Source organism: Helianthus annuus, chromosome 9, assembly GCF_002127325.2.
Source record: "Helianthus annuus cultivar XRQ/B chromosome 9, HanXRQr2.0-SUNRISE, whole genome shotgun sequence".
In the NCBI taxonomy this organism is placed as follows: Eukaryota; Viridiplantae; Streptophyta; class Magnoliopsida; order Asterales; family Asteraceae; genus Helianthus; species Helianthus annuus.
Window position 1 is genome coordinate 158,404,480 of NC_035441.2, and position 27,213 is coordinate 158,431,692.

Below are 27,213 nucleotides of genomic sequence, written 5' to 3' on the forward strand. Positions count from 1 at the left end.
TGGTGGAAGAAGGTCGGACCTACACTGACGCGTGGAATGAAACTGGCCGGCGGACCACGTTTGCAAGGAATGAATCAAATTTGGAATTATTTGAGCTTAAATTTACACCAAAACTTTTTTGATGGATTTTTTGAAAAAAAATAATTATTTATTAATATAATACTAGGTAGGTAGGTGGGTAAGGCTCAATTTTGAGCTTAAACTGAACCAAAACCAAAACCGAAATTTGGTTTTTGGAAAGTGTTTGGTTTTGATTTTCGGTTTTATGTATGGGTTGGGTTTGATTATGTATTAGTTTTCTTTTTTTTTTTTTTTTTTTGAACGGCCGAGAGAATCAATCTCGAGTACTCTCGGGGTACCTACGGAACCAAACGGAGTACTCCGAGAGTAACCCGGGTCCACCACCAATTCCGGGGAAATCCGATAACTCACCCGCCCGTAGGCACGACGGTGAAATTACCGGTAAAAAAACCCATTTGGCTCAAGGATCGAAGCCAAGTTTCCCTGGGTCTCTATCATTGCCCACCAACGCCTCACTCTGCACCAAGTGAGAGTTGAACTTGCATCTCTCAAAAGAAATGCAAGTCTTTCACCACTTGTTCTAGAGATCATTGACATTAGTTTTCTTAGTTTTACATTTGTGCTTGAGATGTTTTAGGCATGAAAGAAATTGGCATGAAATAATGTATTTGGGCCCGGATGTTTTGGCTTAAGTATTTGTTAACCCACTTATTAATGAATTTGAGACTAACACTTTCGACGCAGAATAATGAATTTGGGACGTAGATATAATAACAAACAAGTTCATTGTGGTTTGGTTCCCATGTTCGGTTAGGTTTTGGTGTGGATTGGGTTGGTTTCGGTGTTGTTAGATTGGGGTTTTGTTGTGGTTCAAGTACAATTTAATTTTGGAATGAGGTCGAAATCAAACATAATTTTGGTTTAGAAAAACAAAACTGAGCCGCCAATTATTAGTTTGGGTCGGTTATTTTGGTTTGATTTTGCCGGTTATTTCCATTTCGGTTCGGTTAAAAGGTTTTTTGTTCACCGCTAATTATTCAACATTGGGAGACTGGGAGTTAACACTTTTGGTACCCATATATGGTTATTAAGTTGTGCCATGTATCTAGTTATATACCCATTGGATATTCGTTTGGTGTGGGTTTACTCATCGGTGTTATGTATATCACTTTATGATCTTATGTTATTTTACAATTACCTGTTAAGATTCCAATTGTTCGAAACTCAGTCTTAAACAGATTAAGGATTAAAGCGAGAAGAATGTTAAATACATTCTAGCAAACATTTATAGAAAACCCAATACGAGAAATACTATTAACATATATCAAAAAATTGTTTCAAGCATCACAAATGAATTAACTTCGGTCAAAGTAACCTACTTGAATACATATTAGCTAGAGACTTAATAAAAATAAAATGCAGTAACCCACTTTATTAATATTGGTCTAAGTATAAAGCTCCTATGTGATGCAAGTCTTGGAAATAGCTCAAACATTGTTACCTGAAACATGTGTAAAATCAAGTGTCTACTTCGAGAATTTGGTGAGCAACATAGAGTATATGTTTTGTTCGGAACTAATCCAATCTAGGGAAATGTTTAAAGAAAATCCTAAGTTTGAATGCGTTTTTCTTTAACGATCTCATACTAACTAACTGAAGTTAATCTACTTAGTTTTTTTTATTATGTGACATATTTATGTGGCATGCATGCGAACTGGCCAGTTCGTACGAACTGGACATGTCTGTTTCATGCGAAGTGGCAATCCTATATATATGTGTCTTGGTCATTTCATTTGTAACGTTGCTGATTCCGGAGCAGAGGTGCAGCCGAAGTGTCAAGTGGTCTGTAAAGCTTTCAAATCAATATACTAGACAGTTAAAGTGAATCCTAGTGTGAATCAAGCTGTAATCAAATCCGAATCATTGAATTCCGCCTTTGGTTTGGATTAGAACTCTTCTGATCGACTCGTTTAGGTCAAACAATGATCCTACAAGTGGTATCAAAGCTTAGGAGGAAGAGTTCGTACCATTTCAGCTTGTTTTCACCGAAAATTCTGACTTCTACTCATTCTTTTACACTTTTTCATCAAATTAACTAAGATTTTACGGATAAAATGGACTGATTGTGTGATATAACACGCAAAACACTGTTTTAAACAATCCGTGAAAGAATCAAACCCTAATTCGACCTAAATCTTGATCAATTTTGTCAAAAACATACCCGATCGTGTGACATCAGCATCAGCTCGCACAAGTTGTTCATCAGTTCGCATGAAATTGACCCCAGTTTGCATGAAAGGTTCATCAATTCGTTCGAAGTGACCCCAGTTTGCTTGAAGTTTCATAAGTTCACATGAAGTGGGTTCCAGTTCGTTTGAAAAGTGTTACCAGTTCGCACGAGGTGCCTGAAAGGGTCCAGTTCGTTTGAATTACCATCTCAGTTCGTACGATGTGTGGTCCAGGTCATTTGGTTTGAACTCAGGTCGTGCGGATTGAAACTTAGGTAGTTCGTTTGAAGTTTGATTCGTTAGAGGTTCAGGTCACACGAAGTGACTCAGGTCATTTGTAAATTGTATCAGTTCGTACGAGGAGAGCTTAAAACATTCAGATCGTTTGGAAGTTATCTAGTTCACACGGTTTGAGTTAGGTCCAAGTCGAACGGATTGAACTTGAACCATGTCGTTTGAAACTATATCAGTTCGCACGGAGTGAACTTAGGTCATCTGTTTGTTTGAAAGTTAACCAGATTGTTTGAGTGCGTTGCTCCAGTTCGTTTGAACCAGATCGTGTGAGAACCCAGACAGTTTTGAACAATCAGTTATTGAACTTTCGATACTTAAACATGGATAACGAGTTTTACAACGCCTTTGCTACTGCTCCAGCTGCTCCAGTTATAGTTGCCGAAACTGTTGAAATCGAAAATGAAACGGGAACTTTCCAAAAGCCTCCAAAGCTTATGTACATTGAGGATTTTAAAGGATGGCAAAATCGTTTTGAAAACTGGGTGCAAGGAAATAAGTTTGATGCATTGGTTTTGATAGAGAAAGAACATGTTAGACCGAAAGATAATCTTGAAAATGAAAAACCATTAAGTAAATTTACACCGAATGAAAAATTAAGATACACCAGTGAAAAGATGATGATTAGCCTTCTCCAAAAAGCTATAAAAGAAGATATTTTCGTGTTGCTTCAACATGAGGGAACTGCTAGATCAATTTGGTTAGCATTGATTCAAAAGTTTAAGGGAAGTGCTGATATGATAAAAAATAAGCGTGCATTACTAAAGAAATCATTTGATATGTTTACAACTTTTGAAGATGAGACGACTAGGAAGACTATTGAGAGATATTGTCATCTTGTCCAGGAGATGAAAAGATTGGACATCAAGAAAGAAGATGATGAATGGGTTGATAAGTTAGCCGATGCATTACCACAGAATAAATGGGGAACATATCTGTTGATTTTAAAACATATGCGAAAATCTGAAGATATGAATATGTGTAAGTTTATTCAGAAGCTTGAAGAACATGATTTGGATGTTCAGAAAACTGCTATCATGAAGAATCCGGGTGCGCAACAAGATGTTAGTGTATATATAGAGGAAGCAGTGTTGCGACTACATCAAGTCCGAAGATTCAGACTGCTTTCAGTGCTGATGGTACTTCTGGATCAAATGTTAGCACTAAAACTCAGAGTGGTGGATATTATTCGTCGTATTCAAGTTTTGATCCAAATTTCTCAACACCAAGTTCTCAACAACGGAGTTCAACAAATTTGCAATGTAATGGTACATTGAATATTCAAAATGGTCAAAATTTCTCTCCAGATATTGCTAAGCAACACATGGCATCACTTGTTACTGTGTTAGAGTCGTATGAAAGCTTAGTTGTTGGAAGAATTGGAAATCTGATGCTCACTATAGAGGATTATGATCAGATTGATTCTGAGGAACTTGAGTTGATGGACATCAAGTGGTGTTTAGCTAGTGTTTTGAGAAGAGCAGAAAAATTCAAACAAATCACCGGTAGAGATGATCTTCGTGATGTTGCTACATCTCAGCTAGGTTTTGACAAATCGAAGGTTACTTGTTTTCATTGCCGAGAAAAAGGACATTTGAAATGGGAGTGTACAAATAGAGAAGCAACCGGAAGACAAGATCCATTCGGAAACAACGATTATCACCGAAAGGCAATTTATCATCAGGTTGCTCAACTACCACATCAACAACAATCTTCACATTCACGTACTATTGAAGAATCAAAGGGTAAAACTTGTCATGGTTGGATAGACCAAGAAGATGAAAGGCTTCCAGAAGGATTCAGTTGGGATAAGTATGATCCTAACAGAACTTGGAAAAAACAGCATTTGTTGCTCGAATCCTTAAAGATTCAACCTCAGGAGAAGAATCAGTCAAATCTAAGAATCGTCCTAGAAGAATATCGATCTTTAACTCTTCAGGAAGTGATGAGGATACTGATGATGAGGAAGAGTATATTAATAAAGCTAGAAAAAATTTGGATTCTTACAGTTTTAATTTGTTTTTTGTAGATAAAATCAAGATTTTGAAAGAAAAAAGGTTGCTAGACTGAAGAGAGAATTGGAAGCAAGAAGGATTGCTGAACAAAAGGCAAAAATTGAAGCAAGAAGGGTAGCTGAAGAACATAATAAAGTTCAGATGGAAGCTGATAAGGCAAAAGTTGAAGAAAAATCGACACAAAGGTCGAGGTTGTAGAAAGTGAAGTGATGATAGAAGTTGAGACAGAACCGAATGTGATTGAGAAGGTGGTGGAGAAAATAATTGAAGTGGAGAAAATAGTCGAAGTTGAGAAAATAGTTTGTTGTCAGGGGGAGTTCTGATTGTTTAAGCCAAGTGGATGGCAAATTGAAGCAATTCACATCAGTTTGTCACTTTATTTGTACAGTTTACTGCATTTATTTTCAAATTTTCCCAGAAAATCAAAAATTGAAACATATTTTTGATTTTAGGGGGAGTAAAAAATTTAGAAATTTTGAAAATTTGAAAAAAGCCAAAAACATGATAAAATCTAAAAGCCAAAAACATCGAAAAATCAAAAATGAGTTTTGTTGTGAAAAAGAGGAAATGATAGTACATCAGTAGATTATCACAACATGCTAAATAATTGGAAAGTCAAATGTGATAAACGGTCTCACTGATGACATGTCAGTAGGTTTTTACTCATTTAGTAGATTGTTTTCGAGATATAAACCTAAATATCAAAGCTTACTTATTTCGTGGGGAGCATCTCTCGGATATATAGGTAACCCCTGAAATCTTGTTTGAAGGGCTTTCTATTTCTGACATACTAGGTCTTTGTGCGTGATGATATCTGGGGTATTATACCAGGACTTCTGATTTTGCGGAAGCAATAGCCTAGTCCTCGTATAATATTCTGCACAGCTTTAATCATAAAGCCCACCCTCAGCATAAAAAATGATGAAACATTGAAAAATGCTAATCATGTGCTGTTGAAGATAAGATCCCCAAACGGGACACACCGAAAGACGAGCCATCATCTCTCTGATTGAACGGAAGTTCTAGCCTGAGCTCTCATGGTCTCGCATTACCCGTTTACAGATCATTAGTGTACATTCACCTGTAAGACTGAACATAGGAGTCTGGATACGGGAGTATATTCAGAGGTGAGACACGCGAATAAGTTTAAGTCAATTAAAACACTAATCTCGTATCTTGAAACAATTGAACTTTGTGTGAAAATTTAAGTGGATCAGTATACTGACAATCTAAGTGAATCGTTTAGAACTTAAAATGTTTAAAGCTTAACGGTGTTAGTGATTTGTCTCATAAACTGATATGATCCTCTTACACAAACTCACAAAAAATATTGTCTGTAAATATTTCTTTACTGTTTGTCATTAAAAAAACAAAAACCCAAAAAGATTTTCATTAGTGTGTTTTAGCATAAAATTTTGTAAAATCCAAAAAGATTTTATTTCATCTTATTTTCGACAACTGATGTTGCAGAGCTGATTTTCAAAATTCCGAGTGCTAAACATGATGAACAACAGGGTTGGGAAAGTTTGTTTGAAATGAGAATTGATTTTGAAAAGATTAAATGGTTCATTAATTTGAAACCTAATTTGAATGTTTCGATTACAAGTGGTTAAGCAAAGATTAAAATTGTTATATATGAAAAACTTATGTTTTGGGTAGAGATTTGTGCAGGTCCCAGAGTATAAGCCTGAGCAGAGTTTGAGCCAGGTTTTGATTCTAGAACAAGTGCTATGTCAGATTGCGATCCCGGAACAACTTAAGGGGGAGTCTGCTAGCAAAGGGGAGTTTGAAGACAGCAGAGCCAGTTTCTGATCCTGGAACTGTGTTCAAGATAAGAAGCTGCTGAGGCTGATGAGCGAGAGAAAGATAGAGATTGAAAGATACTTACAGTGTCAGACACTTTGGAGAGAGCGAGAAGACTGATCAAGACTGAAGACTTGTCATACTGAATACTCGACACCGAAGACTTCGTCAACATCCAAGGGGGAGTCTGTTGGTGCGTATGTCTGTCGACTTCATCTTGTATCGAGTCTTGTAATAGGTTTGATAGATCAGGATACGTAGTATGAAAGAAACGGGAAACTGAGCTGAAACAGCAAGTTCATGCGAAGTGACCAGTTCATACGAACTGGACATGTCTGTCTCATGCAAAGTGGCAATCCTATATATATGTGTCTTGGTCATTTCATTTGTAACGTTGTTGATTCCGGAGCAGAGGTGCTGCCAAAGTGTCAAGTGGTCTGTAAAGCTTTCAAATCAATATACAAGACAGTTAAAGTGAATCCTAGTGTGAATCAAGCTGTAATCAAGTTCGAATTATTTAAACGACTGCTATAAATCAACTCTAAATTATATATGTTTTATAAAAATATAACTCAAATCTACAACTTTTCAAAAAAAAAAAAAAAAAAAAAAACACAACTAAATGCAAACAAACAACAAACCAAAACCCCACTTTTCCACCCAAAACCCCACTTTTACAACCAAAAAACAAACAGATCTTGTATGTTGACCTTGTATCTAAGCGCCCGCTTTGGACAAAGCGCAGCGTATATTTGTGTGTAAAAAGCCAACTAGTGTGTGTGAGAAACCAATGCCTTAATTATATGTGTGTGTGTGTGTATATATAAGTGAGATCAGGAGAAAACGATTTAAAGTGTGAAAACGGTGAGAATGATTTTCAGCCACAAGATCTTTGTGATTTGTGCTTAAGATGATGCGGTGGTACTTTTGTAAATAATGGGAACCTTAGAACCATCAGGAGGGGTAAAATTGAAAGATTCAAACAAGGGTGCACGTGCTAATCACATGCCATTTTCCCCATCATATTTAAACGCCAATAACATTTTTATACTTGATTATTTTTCTAAAAAAATTACACTATAAAACTCAGCGTTTTTTATCTTTCTAACGAGTATACTATTGATATACTTTTCGAAAAAAATGACCTGAGTTTATTTATGGCGTTTTCAACTTCGTGTTTTATGGCGTTTTCACCTAGTTTTATGTGGCTTTTCAGAACTAGGTGTTTTATGCCATTTTTCTGAACTAGATGTTTTTATGGCGTTTTGAACTAGGTTTTTATGGCTTTTTCTAAACCAGGTGTTTTTATGGCGTTTTCAACTAAGTTTTTCATGGTGCTTTTTTGAACCGGGTGTTTTTATGGCGTTTTCAACTGATTTTTTTATAGTGTTTTTCTAAACCGAGTGTTTTATGGTGCTTTCAACTGTGTATTTTTCATGGTCTTTTTCTGAACTTGGTGGTTTATGGCGTTTTCAACGGGTTATTTTTCATGGCATTTTTTTCTGAACTTGGTGTTTTTATGGCGTTTTTATTGAACACCCAGTTCATATCATTTTTTTAATTTAAAAGTATAGGAATAGTATACTCGTTGGAAAGATAATAAAACACTTGATTTTATGGTGTAATTTAAAAAAAAAATAATCATGTATAGAAAAGTTACGAGAGTTTAAAAAAGATGGTGTAATATGCATGTGACTTGTATGTGGATGGTCTTTGGCATGTGAGTGGCATGTGGACGAGCCTTTTGACAATATTACCCTTAGGGTAAGTTAGCATCAACGCCACATGTCATCAACACCAAAATCGTTCTTACCGTTTTCACACTTTTAGGCATTTTCTCTAGATCCTGGCCATATATATATATATACATATAGGGTAGGGATCAAGAGTGAACCATGTTTAAATTGTGAACAAAAACGAACAGATCCTGGCCGTTGGATGAAGATATCTTGATTATAGGATTTTAATGGTTTTTAAATTAATTAAAACAATAAATTGATATATAATAACCGAATAAGGGCATTGTTGTAATTTTTATTCTCTCACATCACATTGTTATTTATTTTTGGAAGCCACTAACAATGATTTTCATTTTTTTTATCGTGATCCTAACTAAATCACATATTACAATTTTTTTTTAATTTGGCGAATACATCATCCTCTCTTTTAATATTAAAAATATGACCTTATATGCAAATGTTGAAGTTAATCATAATACTATTTAATATTCTTTTGCGCACATATGTGAAATACTATTATACATGTATGTATAATGGTTATAATATATTAATGTTTATAAGTAAAAAAATATGTACATATGTGTATATAAAACAAAATTTATTTAAACAATCACCATACACATTTTTATAAAGAACAAACAGTCACTGAACATCAACTATAAGTATATAGACATGTGTATAAAAACTAATTGCTTAGCGAACAACAATTATACACATGTGTATAAAAAAACAAACAATCACTTAACAACAACTATACACATGTGTATAAAAACAAATACTCACCAAACAACTACTAGATTTATACAAAAAGAATTAAAATTTGTTTACAATTAAAAAAATAAAAAGCGCATGAAAATTGGAACGGTTACCTAAACATGCATGGTAACTGATTAATCATTTTTAACATTTGTTTGCAATTAAAAAAATTAATTTAAATGAAAATACGAAACAGTTACCTAACATGGTAACTGCTTTTAATTAATTAATTTTAAAATTTGTTTACAACTAAAAAATTAAGTTAAATGACAATCGTACCCTTATATTTAGTGAAGAAGATCTATGGCCAGGATTTGTTCGTTTTGTTCACAAATAGGGAAGTGTTCATAAATGAACTTAACTCTATACATATATATATATATATATATATATATATATATATATATGGCAAATTGGATTTAAATAATCCCAACTCACTGTTATTGGTCAATAATAATCCCAACTCATTTAATCACCAATAATAATCCGAACTATTCACTTTTTTTTGTAAAATACTTCCAGTTAAAAAACACTAACTAGGTTAAAAAATTGCTGATGTGGCTTGCCACGTCACCTGCCACATCAGCTGCCACGTCATCAAAATATGTCACGTAGAATGCCACATCAGTTGCCACGTCATCAAAATATGCCACGTGGCAAGCCACATCAGCAATCTTTTAACCTAGTTAGTGTTTTTTTAACTGGGAGTATTTTACAAACAAAAGTGAATAGTTCGGATTATTATTGGTGATTAAATGAGTTGGGATTATTATTGGCCAATAACAGTGAGTTAGGATTATTTAAATCCAATTTGCATATTATAAACTACACGTGTATAGAATGACCAATTTAAATGTTGTTTGTTTGCATTTTTGAAGTTGACCGTCGTGCTTCGTATGTCCACATGCCCAGATTCGAACATATCTAGAAAAATATATAACTCCATCATATTTCGTACAATCGTGAACAACCATTTGCCTCAAATTCATTTGGACCATTTCCTAATTACCACTTGTTTGGTTTGAACTTTGATGGTTTAGTAATGTGAAAACTGAAAATATAAAATGTTTGTTTATTTAAAATTTGGGCCATTTCATAATTACCACTTGAGAAAAAACTACATAATATGCTTGAGTTGGGCCATATGCTCAAATTACTATTTAGTTTTAGACTTTATTAAAGACCAAATAAGCAAACTAAACTTAAGTCCTATCCCATTCCCAAACTACTAAAGGGTTGTTTGTAAACCCAAAGATGACCCAAACATTTTTTCTAAGATATATGACAAGGGGTATGTAGCAATCAAAGATGATATTGCTATCGTTTTTAGTTATTTTCAGGTTATTAATGTACGGGATATAAACGTGTGAGATATGTAATTTTGAAGAAACACTAAACTAATCTGGTGATAAGTTTGTGATTTGTGTCTCGACAAATAAGGTTAATCTTCTTTGCCTCGCCAATGAAAAATAGTTAGGATTAATAAAATCCCTTATTCCTTAAAATTATAACACTTATTGAAAATATGGACCCCAAACTTTTTAATTCTATGTACAAGTGTGGAAGTCCGCGAAACGGTTAACAATCCCTGCAACTTATAATTGCAGTTGCGTCATCATAATTTCAAACATCCAAAAATTCAGTTAAGCATAAGTTTATATCAAACACCACAGGTGATAACACGATTAGTTAACTACAATATGATCGGTTTTATCCAAAATACATGGTTTGATCCATACACACATATCGAGAGATTCGATCTAATATTGTTCGTCCAACCATAGTACTTTACTTATAAACTTCTTATTCAAATCAATAATTATTGCTAAGTGAATGAATACCATTTTCTTTTCTAATTTAAAAAACCAGACATTAAAAATACTTGATCATTAGATCAAGGTCGACCTAACTTTCGAACCTAGTTCAACTTTGACTATCTCCTTTTTAGCATCTCTAAAACACCATTTTCACCTTCCAGTACATCTATTTTACAACCCAACTTACATGTAATGAATTCTAACTACTATAAACGATAAACGATAAACGATAAATGCATACACTACTCATGTATATATACACCATCTGTTTAATCCGATCTTTCCTTTACCTTTATTTTGTGAATTAATTTTTTTTCCAGTAAACACAACTGTGTATGAACATTTAAATTTAAACCACAAACCTTAACACAAAATCTTGTTTAACAATTAATCTTTAACATAAGATAACTAACCGACTTAAGCTTAGACAGTAAAACACTTCTCATGAAACATACAATTATAAAAGAGTCAATCCATGAATTCGCATATTAACCCAAGACCGACCTATTTAACCAAACATGTCCACCATTTTAACCCGAAACCAACCGTTTCCTAATGAGACTGAACTTAAATTAAACATATATCCAAATAAGCAAGTAACGCAATAGTTGAAGGACCGTTTCCATAACATACAACAAAGCTAAACTGCGTCCGATCTTTTGGTCACTTCTTTGGGCAACGATTCTTTCTTGTGTTTCCTCCGATCGCTTCCACCAGATCTCCGCCTGTTTTACCACCAATCAAAACCCTAAATCGCAGGCGCCACCGTCACCGGCACTCTCACTGCCTCATAAACCCTAACGATCTACTCACAAGTAAGCCAGTTCCTGATCACTTTTCACCTTTTATTTTTCAGTTTTAACTCGTTTTAGCCATAAAATATTAAATTATGTTGTTCCGATTGCTTAGGTTTCAGAACTTCTTTTGCCGATAGTAAAGTGAACTTAAACAGTTAAACTGTTAAACTATGTATGATAAGATAATTAGTACAAGTTATAGCTGTGTTAGGGTTTTGATTTACTTAATTATGTGTTTAATAATTGCAGTCTAGACTTCAAAAGAGGACAACTGATTGTTAGTAGATTTGGAGTTAGTTAGGAGAGGAGGGGAGATGACTAGGTTTCATGTGAATGGGAAAGTGGTTGATACTGTTGATTTGCTGAAGAAGAGGAGATTGCTGTGGCGATTGGATACGTGGCCGTTTGCGATACTGTATGCGGCGTGGTTGGTTGTTGTTTTACCGAGTTTGGAATTCCTTGATGCGTTTATAATTTATGGTGGTCTGGTTGCTGTCCACACATTGGTGTTTCTGTTTACAGTGTGGTCGGTGGATTTTAAATGCTTCGTTCAGTATTCAAAGGTCAGTGGTTCTGAACTGCTTGTTGTACTTAATTTGTTGTTATAATTGGTTCGCCATTGCATTATGAAGAAAGTATAATGTTTTGGTAGTGATCAATTTCTTTGTTTTTCAGGTTAAAGATATTCAGCATGCCAATGCATGCAAAATCACTCCAGCCAAATTTTGTGGCTCTAAAGAAGTAATACCACTACATTTCCGGAAGGTTGTAAGCTCACCTTATTTTCTTGATGTTACATCATTTTATGTTCCATTACAATTTTTTTGATACCACAACCTGACTGCAATATTTGAACTCCCAACCTTTTGGTATATACTTGGTTTAAAAAAAGGCGCAAGCCTCTTTGCTTCAGCCAACATAAGGCACATGTTTTATAGGAAGCGTACCCAAGGTGTGTTTTTTTTGGCAAAAATGTGACCTTGAGGCGCGCGCCTCTTGTAAGTGCCATGTTATTGTGCAGCAGGATGTTGTACAGTATGCTTTTCAGGCTGTACATGTAGATAATCTGCATACTAAAACATATACAAAGCTTATTTGTGTCTAAATATCGGGTAAATGATGCTAGAAACCTATAGGAAATATATAAAAAATATATAATAATTTGAGCCTCCGGTATGAAAAGTGGTGCACTTTGCACCTCAGTATTAGACCCTATCGGCTATCGGTTTTGTGCGTCTGTCGCCTTTTAAAACCAATGGAGTACACCACTTAACCACCAAGATGTCCCATTGGGGGCTTATGTTTCATTACATGGGGACTAAATCAACTAATTTGCATTAGTGGTTAAGAAGTATTGTATAAAAGGGGTCAATAAGATGGGCATACGTAGTAGTATAGTACATAGATTAGAAAATGTATCTCCTTTTCAAGTTTATGTTTTTGTTTGAATTTAAATGCATCATGTGTTTGACATCAACATATTTTTTATTCGCCCAGTTGGCAGGCTCTTCGACAGATGAGATATACTTTGATTTCCGAAAGCAGTGTTTCATTTATTCAAATGAGAAAAAAACTTTCTGCAAGCTTCCTTACCCCTCCAAGGAAACTTTCGGCTACTATCTCAAAAGCACTGGGCATGGCACGGAGGCTAAAGTTCAAGTTGCTGCTGAGAAGTGGGGTCGCAATGTGTAAGTTTCTTTACTTACTGCAAGTCCACTTTTTACCGTTTGATCCTACAGTCTTGAATTTGTATATTTGATTCTACAGTTTTGAATTTTAAATTTCATATTTTTTGACATCTATGTAGATTTGAGTATCCACAGCCAACGTTTCAGAAATTGATGAAAGAGAACTGCATGGAGCCTTTCTTTGTCTTTCAGGTCAGCATTAAGAATTTTTTTTAATAGCTTTAGCATGTGCTTATGTTATTGTTTCTGAAATAAGCAGTTATCATTCTCTTTGATCTTTAGGTCTTTTGTGTGGGACTTTGGTGTCTAGATGAATACTGGTATTATAGCCTGTTCACCCTCTTTATGCTGTTTATGTTTGAGTCAACAATGGCCAAAAGTCGGTTAAAAACTTTATCAGAGCTAAGACGTGTTAGAGTAGATAACCAGATGCTAATGGTCTATCGTTGTGGCAAGTAAGTAATTTATACTATTCTATGTTGTCAACATTGCGTTCATGTTCATAAATCGTTGACTTATTTTGACCTTTTCCATTACAGGTGGACGAAGATAGCAGGGACTGATCTTCTGCCTGGTGATGTTGTGTCAGTCGGTCGCGCTGCTGGTCAAGATGGAGAGGAAAAATCTGTCCCCGCAGATATGCTTATTCTCGCAGGAACTGCTATTGTAAACGAGGCTATCCTTACCGGCGAGTCAACGCCCCAATGGAAGGTGGTTAAATTTTTTCAGTTTACTTCTATTTTTCTTAATTTTTTAATACTTATCTTTACTTGTTTTTATACATAAGTACAAACATATGGTTGTTTGACAGGTATCAATCATGGGCAGAGGACCAGACGAGCGTCTGTCTTCTAAACGGGATAAAAACCATATTCTTTTTGGTGGAACAAAGATATTGCAGCATACTCCTGATAAGGTTGTACACAATGTTACATTTACTTATGTTTATTATAAGTTATATTATGCAGTTCATAATTAATGTGTTTCTTTTGTTCTTTGGTTTAGACCTTTCATATGAAAACTCCTGATGGTGGCTGTTTAGCAATTGTCTTACGAACTGGATTTGAAACAACACAAGGGAAACTAATGCGTACCATTTTGTTTTCAACAGAGAGGGTAATTCCGTAATTGTTTCTTGTTGTTTCTCTATTATTGTTCTCTAATAGATAAATATATTTTTCAGGTTACTGCCAACAGTTGGGAGAGTGGACTTTTTATTTTGTTTTTAGTTGTTTTTGCCATCATAGCAGCCGGTTACGTGCTTAAAAAGGTAAATTAAACTTGTGGTTATCATGTCTACTTCACTTTTTTAATCATTTACTCGTGTATAATAACTTATTAATTACGATACATGTTGATATAGGGGCTTGAGGACCCAAACAGGAGTAGATACAAGCTTCTTTTGAGCTGCTCTCTAATTATAACTTCAGTGATCCCCCCTGAGCTGCCAATGGAGTTGTCTATAGCTGTTAATACATCTTTGATCGCACTAGCACGTCGTGGTATATTTTGTACAGAACCTTTCCGTATACCATTTGCTGGGAAGGTGGGAAAAACTACTTTAATTATGTGTCATTTAAGTTAAATATTTAACGTCTTTTAGCTTTTTATCATCTTTTCTTTTATGTTATCATTCTGCAGGTTGATATATGCTGTTTCGACAAGACAGGAACACTGACATCCGATGACATGGTATGTTTGTTACAAATCTGGCATTCATGATTAAATGAATGTTTAGCAGCCTCATTAATGCTCAATTTGTGCTTTGATCTCCAGGAATTCTCTGGAGTTGGTGGGTTGAGTGATGATATTGATTTAGAAACCGATGCTAAAAAAGTGCCAACTCGCACTTTGGAGATTCTTGCTTCTTGCCATGCACTAGTTTTTGTGGACAACAAGCTGGTATATAATTTCTATTGTTGTTTTTCTTGTTTTATTAATGATACTAGAATATTCTAAATATGATATGTAAGATTAAGCTATGACTTATCAACTGTTGACATCTTGTTTATAAAACATACTTATATAGTGATACTATTGCTTTTAGGTTGGTGATCCTCTTGAGAAGGCTGCAATAAAGGGGATAGAGTGGACTTATAAATCCGACGAGAAGGCCATGCCTAAGAAGTAAGGCGTTCATTATTTTTTATATAATATGTCGTTTCATTTTCTAGAAACTTGTAAGACATTTCTTATATTGTTTGCAGGGGAGGTGGCAGTTCCGTTCAAATTGTTCAGAGACATCACTTTGCATCCCACTTGAAAAGAATGGCAGTTGTGGTTCGTACAGAAGAGCAATTTTATGCATTTGTAAAGGTATATTAAAAGGTCAATGTTGACCAATTATTTGTACTTCCATTGTGTGCAACCAAAAGCTATTTTACTCATTTGGTTATAACTTATACGATTGTTTTAATATCAGGGTGCACCAGAAACCATCCAAGAAAGATTAAATGATATACCTGCATTTTTTGTAAGCACCTACAAGAGATACACACGTCAAGGATCCCGTGTTCTAGCTTTAGCCTATAAACCTCTTCCTGATATGACGGTAATCTATGTACAATTATACATACATCTACACACATATATAATTATATAAATATACAATATAGTGTTTTAGTGACTAATTTTGTACTTTGTTTCACTAAACTGTTTTGCTTTTTGTTAAATGGTTATATAGGTAAGTGAAGCTAGAAACTTGGACAGGGAAGTAGTGGAAACTGGGCTCACCTTTGCTGGTTTTGCGGTATGAAAAGATGCATCTAGTGCTCGTTTGCTAATATGTTACATACTTGCATTTTTCTATAACACTACATGTATCGGCAATATGCTTTTTTTGATATATTTGTCATCATCGAACAAACTTCAGGTATTTAATTGCCCAATCAGAGGAGATTCTGCCTCCGTCTTGCTTGAATTGAAAAAGTCGTCACATGACTTGGTGAGTGGCATCGATTTAGTTCCCTTCATTTATTATATCAATTGTGTAACATAATTATTAAATAAATCAATTAATTACGATAACAAATACAGTAGTATTAAAACATTGGTAATAAATTTCTTGTGCTTAGGTGATGATCACTGGTGATCAAGCATTGACGGCTTGCCATGTTGCGCGTCAAGTTAATATAATATCGAAACCAGCATTAATTCTTGGCCCGACAAAGAATAAGCAACAGTTTGAGTGGGTTTCACCTGACGAAAAAGAGATCGTGACCTACAGGTAACGCAATCACCGTCTCTGCTTCCTTCAAGGTTATAAACTTTTTCTATATTATAAGACGATCATTGGCTGTGCTATTTGCAGTGAAGAAATGGTTGAGGCTTTAGCTGAGGGTCATGATCTTTGTATCGGAGGTGATTGCTTTGAAATGTTGCTGCAGACCTCTGCTGTTGTCAGTGTGATTCCATATGTTAAGGTCGTAATTGTTCATAACAACTATAATTATATGTTTTTTTAATGGTGATACACTAACAAAATTATTTCAACTTTTAGGTGTTTGCAAGGGTGGCGCCAGAACAAAAAGAACTCATAATGACCACCCTTAAATCATCTGGCAGGATAACATTGATGTGTGGTGACGGCACTAACGACGTTGGAGCTTTGAAGCAGGTAATGCATACAACCCCTTAAAATCATTTCTGTAATATAATACATTAATATATGATAATTAACACATTAGTTGTATTTTCAGGCACATGTAGGGGTAGCGTTACTGAATGCCATACCGCCACCAGCTTCTGGGGATAAGCCATCGTCAGAAACAAAGCCCTCGTCAGAAGCAAAGCCCGCTAAGCCGAAGAAGCCCAAGTCTGCCACTGAACCAAGTTCAAGCAGTGTCACACCTGCCGTCAATAACCGCCATCTCACGCCAGCGGAGGTTCAAAGGCAGAAGTTAAAGAAGATGATGGATGAGTTAAACGAAGGAGATGATGGCCGGTCAGCTCCTATAGTCAAACTCGGTGATGCATCAATGGCGTCACCTTTCACCGCCAAACATGCGTCAGTCTCCCCAACTATCGACATTATCCGCCAGGGTCGTAGCACGCTGGTGACCACCCTGCAAATGTTCAAGATTCTTGGACTTAACTGCCTTGCAACTGCTTACGTCTTGAGTGTCATGTACTTGGATGGTGTTAAACTAGGAGATGTTCAGGCCACAATTAGCGGCGTATTCACTGCCGCGTTTTTCCTCTTCATCTCACATGCCCGCCCACTGCCGACACTCTCCGCCGAGCGGCCCCACCCTAACATCTTCTGTTATTACGTCTTCTTGTCTCTACTCGGTCAGTTTGCTGTCCATATCCTTTTCTTAATTTCATCAGTGAAAGAAGCAGAGAAGCACATGCCAGATGAATGCATCGAACCGGATTCCGAATTCGAGAGTAATCTTGTCAACACCGTGTCCTACATGGTCAGTATGATGATCCAAGTGGCTACCTTTGCGGTCAACTACATGGGTCACCCGTTTAACCAGAGTATATCAGAAAACAAGCCGTTTAAGATTGCACTTTTCGGTGCGGTTGTATTCTTCACCGTGATCACATCTGATCTGTTTCGGGATTTAAACGACTGGCTGAAACTAGTGCCTTTGCCAAGGGAATTGCGCGACAAGCTTCTGATATGGGCGGCGTTGATGTTCTTGGGGTGCTACACGTGGGAAAGGTTCTTGAGGTGGGCTTTTCCTGGTAAAATGCCGACTATCAAAAAGTCAAAGTCAGTAGATGGTAGCAAGAAGAAGTCCGAGTGAGGTATTTTTACACAGATTTTGGTTTTGGCAGAAGATATGATAACATTTTGGATCTTTCTCTCTGTAGTTTTAAGTTGGTTATTTATACGACGAAAGCCACTGACTTTTGGTTCCCCATTTTTTGTTTGATTAGTTGCTTGTTTGTCAAGGGATTAAAAGTCGTTAGCTTTTTACCTTGGACTAATCACAATGATACTTAACATTATGAAGACCAAAGACGTTAGTTATGGTTACTTATTAAATCCATGTCATATTTTTATCGTTAAGAATTAGTATAACTTTCATACCTCTTACCTGATTTTAAAATAATGTACCATACTCGTCAGGTATGTGTTATTCGTTACTTGTCAGACTTGTGAGTTCATAATCTGTATCAGATATATTTGTTTATGATGTTATATGGTGAAAGTTATCCGTTGTCATTCTCATTACTAGAAACCAGTCTCAAATTTACTTAAAAATCGACTTATAGTATCACATAGTTGATTACATTTCTAACAGTGGTAAGGTTTAACAACTTTACTAATTTAACTTTTATGTATACGTTATATTAATATTAATATATTCGATTCACATACCTATTTAATGCCAAAACACACTCTTACATTCCAACAGTCATTGATGAAACCATCCAGACTCTGTACTTCAAACCATTTTGGCTACTTAAGTTATGCTAAAAGGCTTGTGAACAGACATTCTGAAAACTCTAAACTGTCATCACTGACCAATGTCACCACCCTGACTTACGCCACCATAAAAGGAAACAATGATAAAGAAACCATTTTGAACTTTAAACGGATACATTGTTCAGGTATCAGGTCCTTTGAGCTTACATACGCTGCTGTATTCAAAGCTTGTGCATCATTCTTGGCCCTTGAAGAAGGCCGACAGATCCACGTTGACTGCTTGAAACATGGGTTGGACTCTGATGTGTATGTTAGGAACACCATGATTCATTTTTACGGGTCTTGTAAAAAGATAATTGATGCACGCAAGGTGTTCGATGAAATGCCGTACACAAGTGTTGTTTCTTGGAACACTATCATTTCGGCTTATTTTCGCGTGTCGTGGTTTTATGAATCGGTTGAGTGTTTTATGAAGATGCGAGACGTTGGAATTGAGCCGGACGGGACTACATTTGTGGTGGTGCTCTCTGTGTGTGCCGAGCTTGGGAACTTAACGTTCGGGAAATATGTGCATGCCCAGATGATTGAAAAAGGATTAGGACTCAATTGTCGGTTAGGAACAGCACTTATTAACATGTATGGCAAGTGTGGGGCTTTGAATATGGCGAGTTTAGTGTTTGACAAAATGGTCGATTGTAACGTGTGGACTTGGAGTGCAATGATTCAAGGATTAGCTCAACACGGGCTGGCTAGACACGCCATTGCACTTTTCGAGAAAATGAAAGACGCTTCGATCCAGCCTAACCATGTGACGTTTCTTGGTGTTATTTGTGCGTGTAGTCACGCTGGATACGTGGAGGATGGGTACCGATTCTTTGAAGAAATGAAGAATGTTTATGGGATTAAGCCTCGGTTGACACACTATGGTGCAATGGTGGATGTGTTAGGTCGAGCCGGTCATCTTACAGAAGCATACAACTTCATTGTAAACATGCCCATCGAGCCTGATCCAACAGTGTGGAGAACTTTGCTCAGTGCATGCAGTGTTCACAGTGCTAGTGATTTTGACGGGGTTGGGGAGAAGGTACAAAAGAAGCTACTTGAATTGGAGCCGAGATGGAGCGGGAACTTGGTTATGGTTGCGAATAAATATGCAGAAGTATGCAAATGGGAGGATGCAGCCCAGATGAGAAAGAGTATGCGGTTTAAAAGGCTGAAAAAGATCGCCGGAGAGAGCTGCATTGAGGTAAACGGGTTAACGTTTAGATTGTTATCTGGGTTTGATTCTCAAGCTCCTTGTGTGGATATCTACTTGTTACTCGATGGTTTATGTTTAAACATGAAGATTAACAATCCATAATGTATACATAGTCTGGTCTATTGTAAAAAAAGTGAAGAATAGACGTGTTTTCACCAAGTTATTAATCCGTTACATAGTTTTACTGTCGGTTCTACTGGTTCACTGGCCAGTTTAACGAAACCGGATAACGTGGTGAGGAGCGGGCCCAAGAATTAGCTGACTCTTACATGGACCAGGACCAACTTGATAGGGGAAAACATGGCAGAAAAGACCCAAACTTTAAACGAACGTAACTTGGGCTACGGTTGGAGTTACGGGGCCCACGACCAGCGGACGGAAAGCTCTTGATGAACCGGATCTTGTGGCCAAACCACCGCTTTGGTCTAGCTGTCAGACCCGATGATTTCGTCAACGAAGATTTTCCCCAATTTTATCAATTTTGCGTATTTTCCTTTCTTACCCAATAACGCGTAAATCTCTAATTAGCATGATTTACACCCATATTTATCGTGTTAATTTATGTCAAATTGTGATTTCAAAAATTTTGCCAACCTGCAAATTTAGAAAAACCTTATAAAAGGGAGCCTATTATAACTGTTTTAATCATTCAGAAAAATTTCTATCTTTCTTCAAGAATTAATCTTGTTATTATTAGCTTCCGCTTTGCATCGAAATAGTTAACACAAAAACTTTAAAATGTAAAGGAGAACTACAACCGTTAATCATTCAAACGTAAATACGTTACATAAGTTTATCCTCAGGAACTAGACTTTCAAAAATTTGAACATCTCTCTCAAGTCTAACTTTTGGCTCATAAATGGTTTATTATATCTATCACTGATACATAAGTACCCACAACTGCAACAATTAAGCCGCTCAACACAACGAACCCAACCACCACGAGCTCAAAGCCAATTCTCCTGTAAATTCCCGAGATCTTGAGGTAGCACAAGCTTGGTATTGTTATCGAAGTTGTGGCACTTAAGAGGGCACCCACTAGTGACATCAGATACCCGAAAAAGGGAAGAGACAGGGCTACAATTACAGTGCTAATCATCAAAATCGTTCTAATTAAGAAGCTACACTTCCTTTTATTGTAAGACTGAAACCGCGCTTCAATAGCATTGACGGTTGGTGTTAACATTAGTGCATATTTAGCTATCGGTGTAACGAGGGTGGTGCATATGGCCACTCTTGAACTTATATGATGCGTTGGAAGGTTTAACGTAATCTGTGACTCCGCATTTGAACCAAACATAAGGTATCCAAGGATTGCCATTAGCGAGTAAGTAACTGTACAGAAGGCAAAACAAACGAACAAGACCTGCAATGCAGTACGAAAACCGTTATTTAGCATCAAGCATACAGATCCATATATACACTTATATTAATATATACCTTTGAGAATTGATGTTGGTTTCTCATAGAAGTATATAGCGTAGGGAAAACGGGATGAGCACAATAGCAGAACGCGTATAAGCTAATAGCTGCCGGGATTCCATTCCAGTTTACAAATTTACCCTCTTCTTGAAAACCAACGCTATCAAAAGCACCAGCCCAGAAGACCGAGCTTAGGATGATCACGGTGGCAAGAACTCCACTGGCTGATATATACGAAAGGATGCTTAGGCTGTTTAACCAACTAGTAGGGAGTATAACGATAGCAACAAGGATAACAAATCCGGTTTTTCCAGCAATATGCGTGCCGTAAATATAAAAATCCATGTTTGGGAATAAATTACTCATGTTATCGCCTTCTAGGATCAGGAAACCCGTTGCGACCATGTACAGCTCTATGTTCACGATGATTGATACTATAGTTCCACCTGTTTTCCCGAATGCACGGTCCCCGATATCAGGGTAAGTTCGTATTGTTGGGTCAAGATCCATGCATCTTTTGATTAACAATCCCGTGTAGAAGGTTGAGCTCGCAATTAGGAAGAGTAGTATTATGCTCAACCAGCCTCCCGATGCCAATGCGTACGGAGTTGAGAGTATTCCAACTCCTAACAAGTCCATCAAAACTAACAAGTCAGATTTCTTATAATGCAAAAATGACTTGGGAATTAGATTTCTTTCCGTTTTAATAAGATAAGGGCAATGCAAGTCACACCATGAAATAAACTTAACTTAGTTTTTAATTATCATGTTTATTTGTAATATTACCGTATAAACCTTAGTTCATTATAATCGACGGTTGGTAGGTGACAGTTACAAACAAACTGGTGCAATGTAAACTGTTGTGTAGGTTGGTTTTGGCGCCAAATAACCGTTGACCCATATGTATATAAGTGATGATCTGCAACAATAATCATTACCAAGAATTACACTGATTTCCATCGTTATTCCATTACAAAATCTATTCTTACAAAGATCACTTCCAAGCAGTGGCGGACTCAAGATTTATTTTCTGGGGGGGGGGGGGGGGATCGGGATTTTTGCTTACCAATTACACTAATTTTTTTTTGCGGGGGCAGCCGCCCCCACGGCCTATGTATGCCCGCCAATGCTTCCAAAATATTTGATTTTGTTACCATTTTCCAGAACCCAAATTTCCCATTAACAAATCTGATATCAGAGCACCAGATCGATCCTAAAACCTTTCCGCTGCAAGAATCATGAGAAGATTAAGGACGAATCAATGGTTGTGCTACTAATGTCGACAACCAGGACAATACATGGAATATTGCAAGATCAAAGAACGTGATGAAGCGTCTGTATTTATAAGGCAGGCCATTGATGGTGGTTCTCAATCAACAAATCATGAAAATGAATGAGTTCATAGTACATGGGACGGATGGAAGTCTGTGGTTTGAAGTCGGATGATAGAACAAGAAAAACTAGAGAAAGATAAAAGGAAAACACCAGAAAATGTGATCATTATGAGACACACAAAAACGATTATCTTACCACTTACTTTGGGTACAACCACATGCATGGCTTTGTTGGAACTATTGGAAGATGCTGAAGTCATACATGAGTTCAGATTCAAATTATATCAAAGTTTAATTTAATGAACAACAAGAGAGCTAGACTGAAGACAATGGGCACAACCACATCAACAACAATGAAAATCAAAGCAGGAGACACTATGCTTTGTTCATGGGAGGAAATTGGAATGATGGTAAGAAGCTTTTCAAGAGGAGAAAGTTCAACTTTGAGAAGGCAATGAAGGCACTAGACGAAGCACACAAGATACTACCCAAGACCTCTTCTAAACTAAGTCGAGTTTAGGAGAGTGTATTAGATGAAATAAATTTAACTTAGTTTACATTTACCATGTTTATTATGTAATATTACTGAACAGGTAGAGGATCCTGTACATTAATCCAGAAGTGTGAGAAGTGTATTATAACACTATATATAACACTATATAACACCATATAAACACCGTATAACACGATGTAACACCATATAACACCATATAGCACTATATAACACTATATAACAAATATAACACTATATTTTGTCTGATAGCATGTCTATGATAGATATATAGTGTTATATATTGTTATATAGTGTTATATAGTGTTACATAATGTTATATGGTGTTGTATGGTGTTACATAGTGTTATACGGTGTTTATATAGTGTTATAATACACTTCTCACACTTCTGAATTAATGTACACTATCCCTACCCCGAACATATTAGTATAAACCTTTGTTCATTATAATCTACCGTTTGTAGGTGACAAACAAACCGGCGCAATGTAAACTGTTGTGTCGGTTGGTTTTGGCGCCAAATAATCGTCGACTCATATATATAAGTGATGATCTGCAACAATAATCATTACCAAAAATTTCACTGATTTCCATCGTAATTACATTACAAATTCTATTCATGTTCCTTGATTTCGTATTATATTCTAAACAAAGATCACTTCCAAGTCTTTGATTTTGTTATCATATATTCGAATCCAAATTTCCCTCCAACAAGTTGTTGGTTCCATAGAAACGACTTGTGATGGATGTAATAAATGAAAATTGATTTAATGAATCAAGATGTAACTGACATGCATTCGGATGAGATCATCCAACAAAGAAAAGGTTATACATTGTGTTGAAACAAAAGAGTTTCACATGGACTTGGACTATGGGTGTTATCCCTTCATGTTGAAGCCTTGTTAGGGACATACATTTATACTTAATAATTTGTAATCAACTATGAGTGGCAAAACAAACGTGTTTGCTAGGTTGTGTAACGGGCTGTAGTTGGCAGGGGCGGATCCAGCCCACATTTATGGGTTCCCAGGAACCCAGTACGTTCGGAAAAATTAGTGAGAACCTTATAGAATTTAGAAAAAAATAGTGAGAATTAAGAAGAATTTATCAAAAGGAACTCATTAAAACAAAATCCTGGATCCGCCAATGGCTATTGGTTTGGGTGAAATTAATGATGTCCGGAGCTGGTGGTAGCGGAGGCAACATATTGGTGACAACTACTAGGGTGGCAGCGGTGGTGGCGATGTTATATTTTTAAATTTTTACACTTCTCAAAATAATTGTTTGTTTAAAATAATTGGACGAAAGTTGGACGAATACACAGCCACGGTCACCAAAGTAAAATGGCAAGTTTGACTTTGATTTTGCATGTATTTTCGTGCGTCTTTGAATCTTTCTTACAGCAACAATAAAGTGACAACAGATGAATTTAGATTAGATTTAAACATAATATATATATATTTTTAAAGGGGTGAGAAACGATGTTATATTTTTAAATTTTTACACTTCTCAAAATAATTGTTTGTTTAAAATAGTATAAATGCGTAAACGAGTCTTTAAACTTTATGATATCTTCAAAATATAATATTAAAAATCGGCAGGCAATTTCTATAGATAACAAAAAAGTATTAAATTTCTTTCTCTCTCTTTGATTGCTTCCAAAAGATTTATGATTTTAGGGGACAAGAGACCATGCTACGTAACTGTTTCATCCTCCCACTCCCAACGAATAAAAAAATCAACCATCTTATTAATGACCAAGATCACCATCGTCTCAGCCGCTTTCGCCTGCCGTTGTCGTTGCAAGTTGCCAAGTTTGATCATGGTTCATGATTTTCTTTTATGTCTTTTAGGCTAGTTTTTTCTTTGTGTTCAGTTAAAGAGCGCTTGCGAAGAAGGTGTGTTAATAGTGTGTAAAAATGAAAAAAACAGGAAAAAGGAACGAACCTGAGAGAGCATTGAGGCCATTGAAACAAGTATTGATGAAGGACGCATTGCCTGATATGTTGGTGTATTGCACCTTCTCTGCTGCCTTTGTTCCGACATGATCATTACCATCAAACAGTAGGGGTATTGTCACACAATACTCTTCTTGCTTTTCACCACCCTTCATTATAACTGTCTTATTATTTTCACACACAAACACACACTTGTTAATTCTAAGGAAGAAGCTGCTGTATATATGTTTGACATGCAAGCAAAGCTCACTTAACTCTTTACTCTTGTGGTGTTCTTATATAATAAGGTTATCAAGTTGCTTGGAGTACCAACCATTTTCACACCTTTTTGACATTTTAAGCAACCCTTTATTTTTTATGCTATTCAAACAGTAACTTTAACTAACAGGTAGGGTTGGTTACGGTACAAACCATATTTATCCTATAAACCGTAAGAACAGATCCCTATCACTTAAAAAAAGTTAAAGTAGCATATACTAAAACAATACATACATAAAAGTAGCACTTTTAAATTATATTAGCATATGAAAATTAATCAAGATAATTGATATTAGCACAATGTGAAATGATATCAACACTTTTCTTTATCAGCACATTGAAAACAAAAGGAAGATCCAAATAAAGAATTAATTGGTTGTTAGCATAACTATAAAGAATTCAAGATAATTGATATTATTTAGGTTATCATTTTAACATTTCTCTATAATTGGTTGGATGCTACATGTCACTTTTTAAATCGTTCTTACAGTTTGTATACGAAATGTGGTTTATATTTGATCCTACTCCGGCAGCATATTCCCTAGCTGATGCAGTGTCTGAGTCTTCACTTTCAGAGTTAACACTCTAACTAGTCATTAAACCGATTAAGTTGTTATTATAGACGCTTAATTTCTGTAACTAAATGACTTTGTTTTTTCTTTTGATTTGGATTATAAAAGTATGGGAGATATATATAACTTTGTTTGAGGGGTCAAGACATGTAAAATAATACACAAAATATACCTTTTGTAATGTAATCTCCCACCTACTACGTAAACGCATCTGATTTCCAACAATATACTCATTTAATTTTAGGTGTAAATTCAAACTTGGTGGCCATGTCCACCAGTACGCCTGTTTTTTGCTATTGTATCATTGGAAAGAGTGGTGGATTCAATTTTTTTTTTTTTTTTTTTTTTTTGAGTAAAGTGTAATTTTACCCCCTGAGGTTAGGGGTCATCGCATGTCTACCCCTAAAGAAATAATTGCAATTTTAACCCTCACTGTTTGCTCTTATGTCGCATGTTTACCTCCCGGCGTCAAAGTGGGTAACATAACTGTTAACTCTAAGTTGAAATGACTATATTACCCTTACATTTTACCCCCCAACATTCCTGTTAAGTCGCACAATTACCCCCCACTGGTAAATTACTAATTTGTCCTTTGTTATTACCCCCTGTACTTTGTGTTAAGACACAACATTACCCCCTGCAACTTCCAAAACCCTTCCCGCCAAAATCAAATACCTGTTCTATGATTCTATAATACAAAATCTGAACCTGTTCTTTGATCTGAAACCTAATTCTGATTTTTGAACACGTAATCTGAAACCTAACAATCATACCTGTTCAAAAATCTGAAACCTAACAAGTAAAGACTCCAAAACTGGTAAATTACTAATTCTGAACCTGTTCTATGCATCTGTTATAAGAACTGCAGGTCCAATGTGAACAAATCACACTCCGATACTTGCTGCAGATATATTGATACACTTAGTTCACATTTATATCAAATATCAGTTATTTCTATAAGGTGTTCAAATATGAACCAAAAATGTGAAACCTAACAAGCATACCTGTTCAAAAATCAAGCATACCTGCTTAAGCACATACATCAACTGTGATCAGAACTTATACACATACTAACAATTGTGATCACATTCAGACATTGTAACACATTCAGCAACTGATTAGAACTTATGCACATACAACAACTGTGATCAACCAGTGTCATTTTAGAACTTATGCACATGCAAACTGTCATTTTAGAATCTGATTAAGCACACTGATTAAGCACATGCACATGATTAAGCACATTGATTAAGCACATGATCAACCTGTGTGTGTTATTTACAACCTGCAAATGCACATGATTAAGCACACTGATTAAGCACATGATCAACCTGTGGTAGACATGATCAACCAGGGTGTGTTCTATG

At 36.0% G+C, this 27,213-nt stretch overlaps 3 protein-coding genes across 3 annotated transcripts; 2 read left to right on the plus strand and 1 right to left on the minus strand.

The window, feature by feature from the left end:
- The first annotated feature begins 11,285 nt into the window (after positions 1 to 11,285).
- Positions 11,286 to 18,175, plus strand: LOC110879206 (probable manganese-transporting ATPase PDR2). The gene is made up of 22 exons (XM_022127624.2): positions 11,286 to 11,485; positions 11,717 to 12,030; positions 12,143 to 12,232; positions 12,965 to 13,155; positions 13,275 to 13,347; positions 13,438 to 13,610; positions 13,695 to 13,866; positions 13,967 to 14,071; positions 14,161 to 14,271; positions 14,339 to 14,425; positions 14,519 to 14,701; positions 14,797 to 14,847; positions 14,932 to 15,057; positions 15,203 to 15,282; positions 15,363 to 15,471; positions 15,578 to 15,706; positions 15,839 to 15,904; positions 16,028 to 16,099; positions 16,230 to 16,381; positions 16,466 to 16,577; positions 16,655 to 16,771; positions 16,854 to 18,175. The coding sequence occupies exons 2-22, from the start codon at positions 11,782 to 11,784 to the stop codon at positions 17,907 to 17,909; spliced, it is 3,504 nt and encodes a 1,167-aa protein (XP_021983316.1). The 5' UTR covers positions 11,286 to 11,485; positions 11,717 to 11,781; the 3' UTR covers positions 17,910 to 18,175.
- A 312-nt stretch (positions 18,176 to 18,487) lies between these two features.
- Positions 18,488 to 19,952, plus strand: LOC110879207 (pentatricopeptide repeat-containing protein At2g36730). The gene has a single exon (XM_022127625.2). The coding sequence runs from the start codon at positions 18,495 to 18,497 to the stop codon at positions 19,893 to 19,895; it is 1,401 nt and encodes a 466-aa protein (XP_021983317.2). The 5' UTR covers positions 18,488 to 18,494; the 3' UTR covers positions 19,896 to 19,952.
- A 582-nt stretch (positions 19,953 to 20,534) lies between these two features.
- Positions 20,535 to 25,209, minus strand: LOC110879209 (amino acid transporter AVT1I-like). The gene is made up of 3 exons (XM_022127626.2): positions 25,006 to 25,209; positions 21,234 to 21,841; positions 20,535 to 21,159 (listed from the first exon to the last, which is right to left on the minus strand). Exons 1-3 carry the CDS (start codon positions 25,169 to 25,171, stop codon positions 20,647 to 20,649), a joined length of 1,287 nt encoding a protein of 428 aa, XP_021983318.1. The 5' UTR covers positions 25,172 to 25,209; the 3' UTR covers positions 20,535 to 20,646.
- Between the last annotated feature and the right edge of the window lie 2,004 nt (positions 25,210 to 27,213).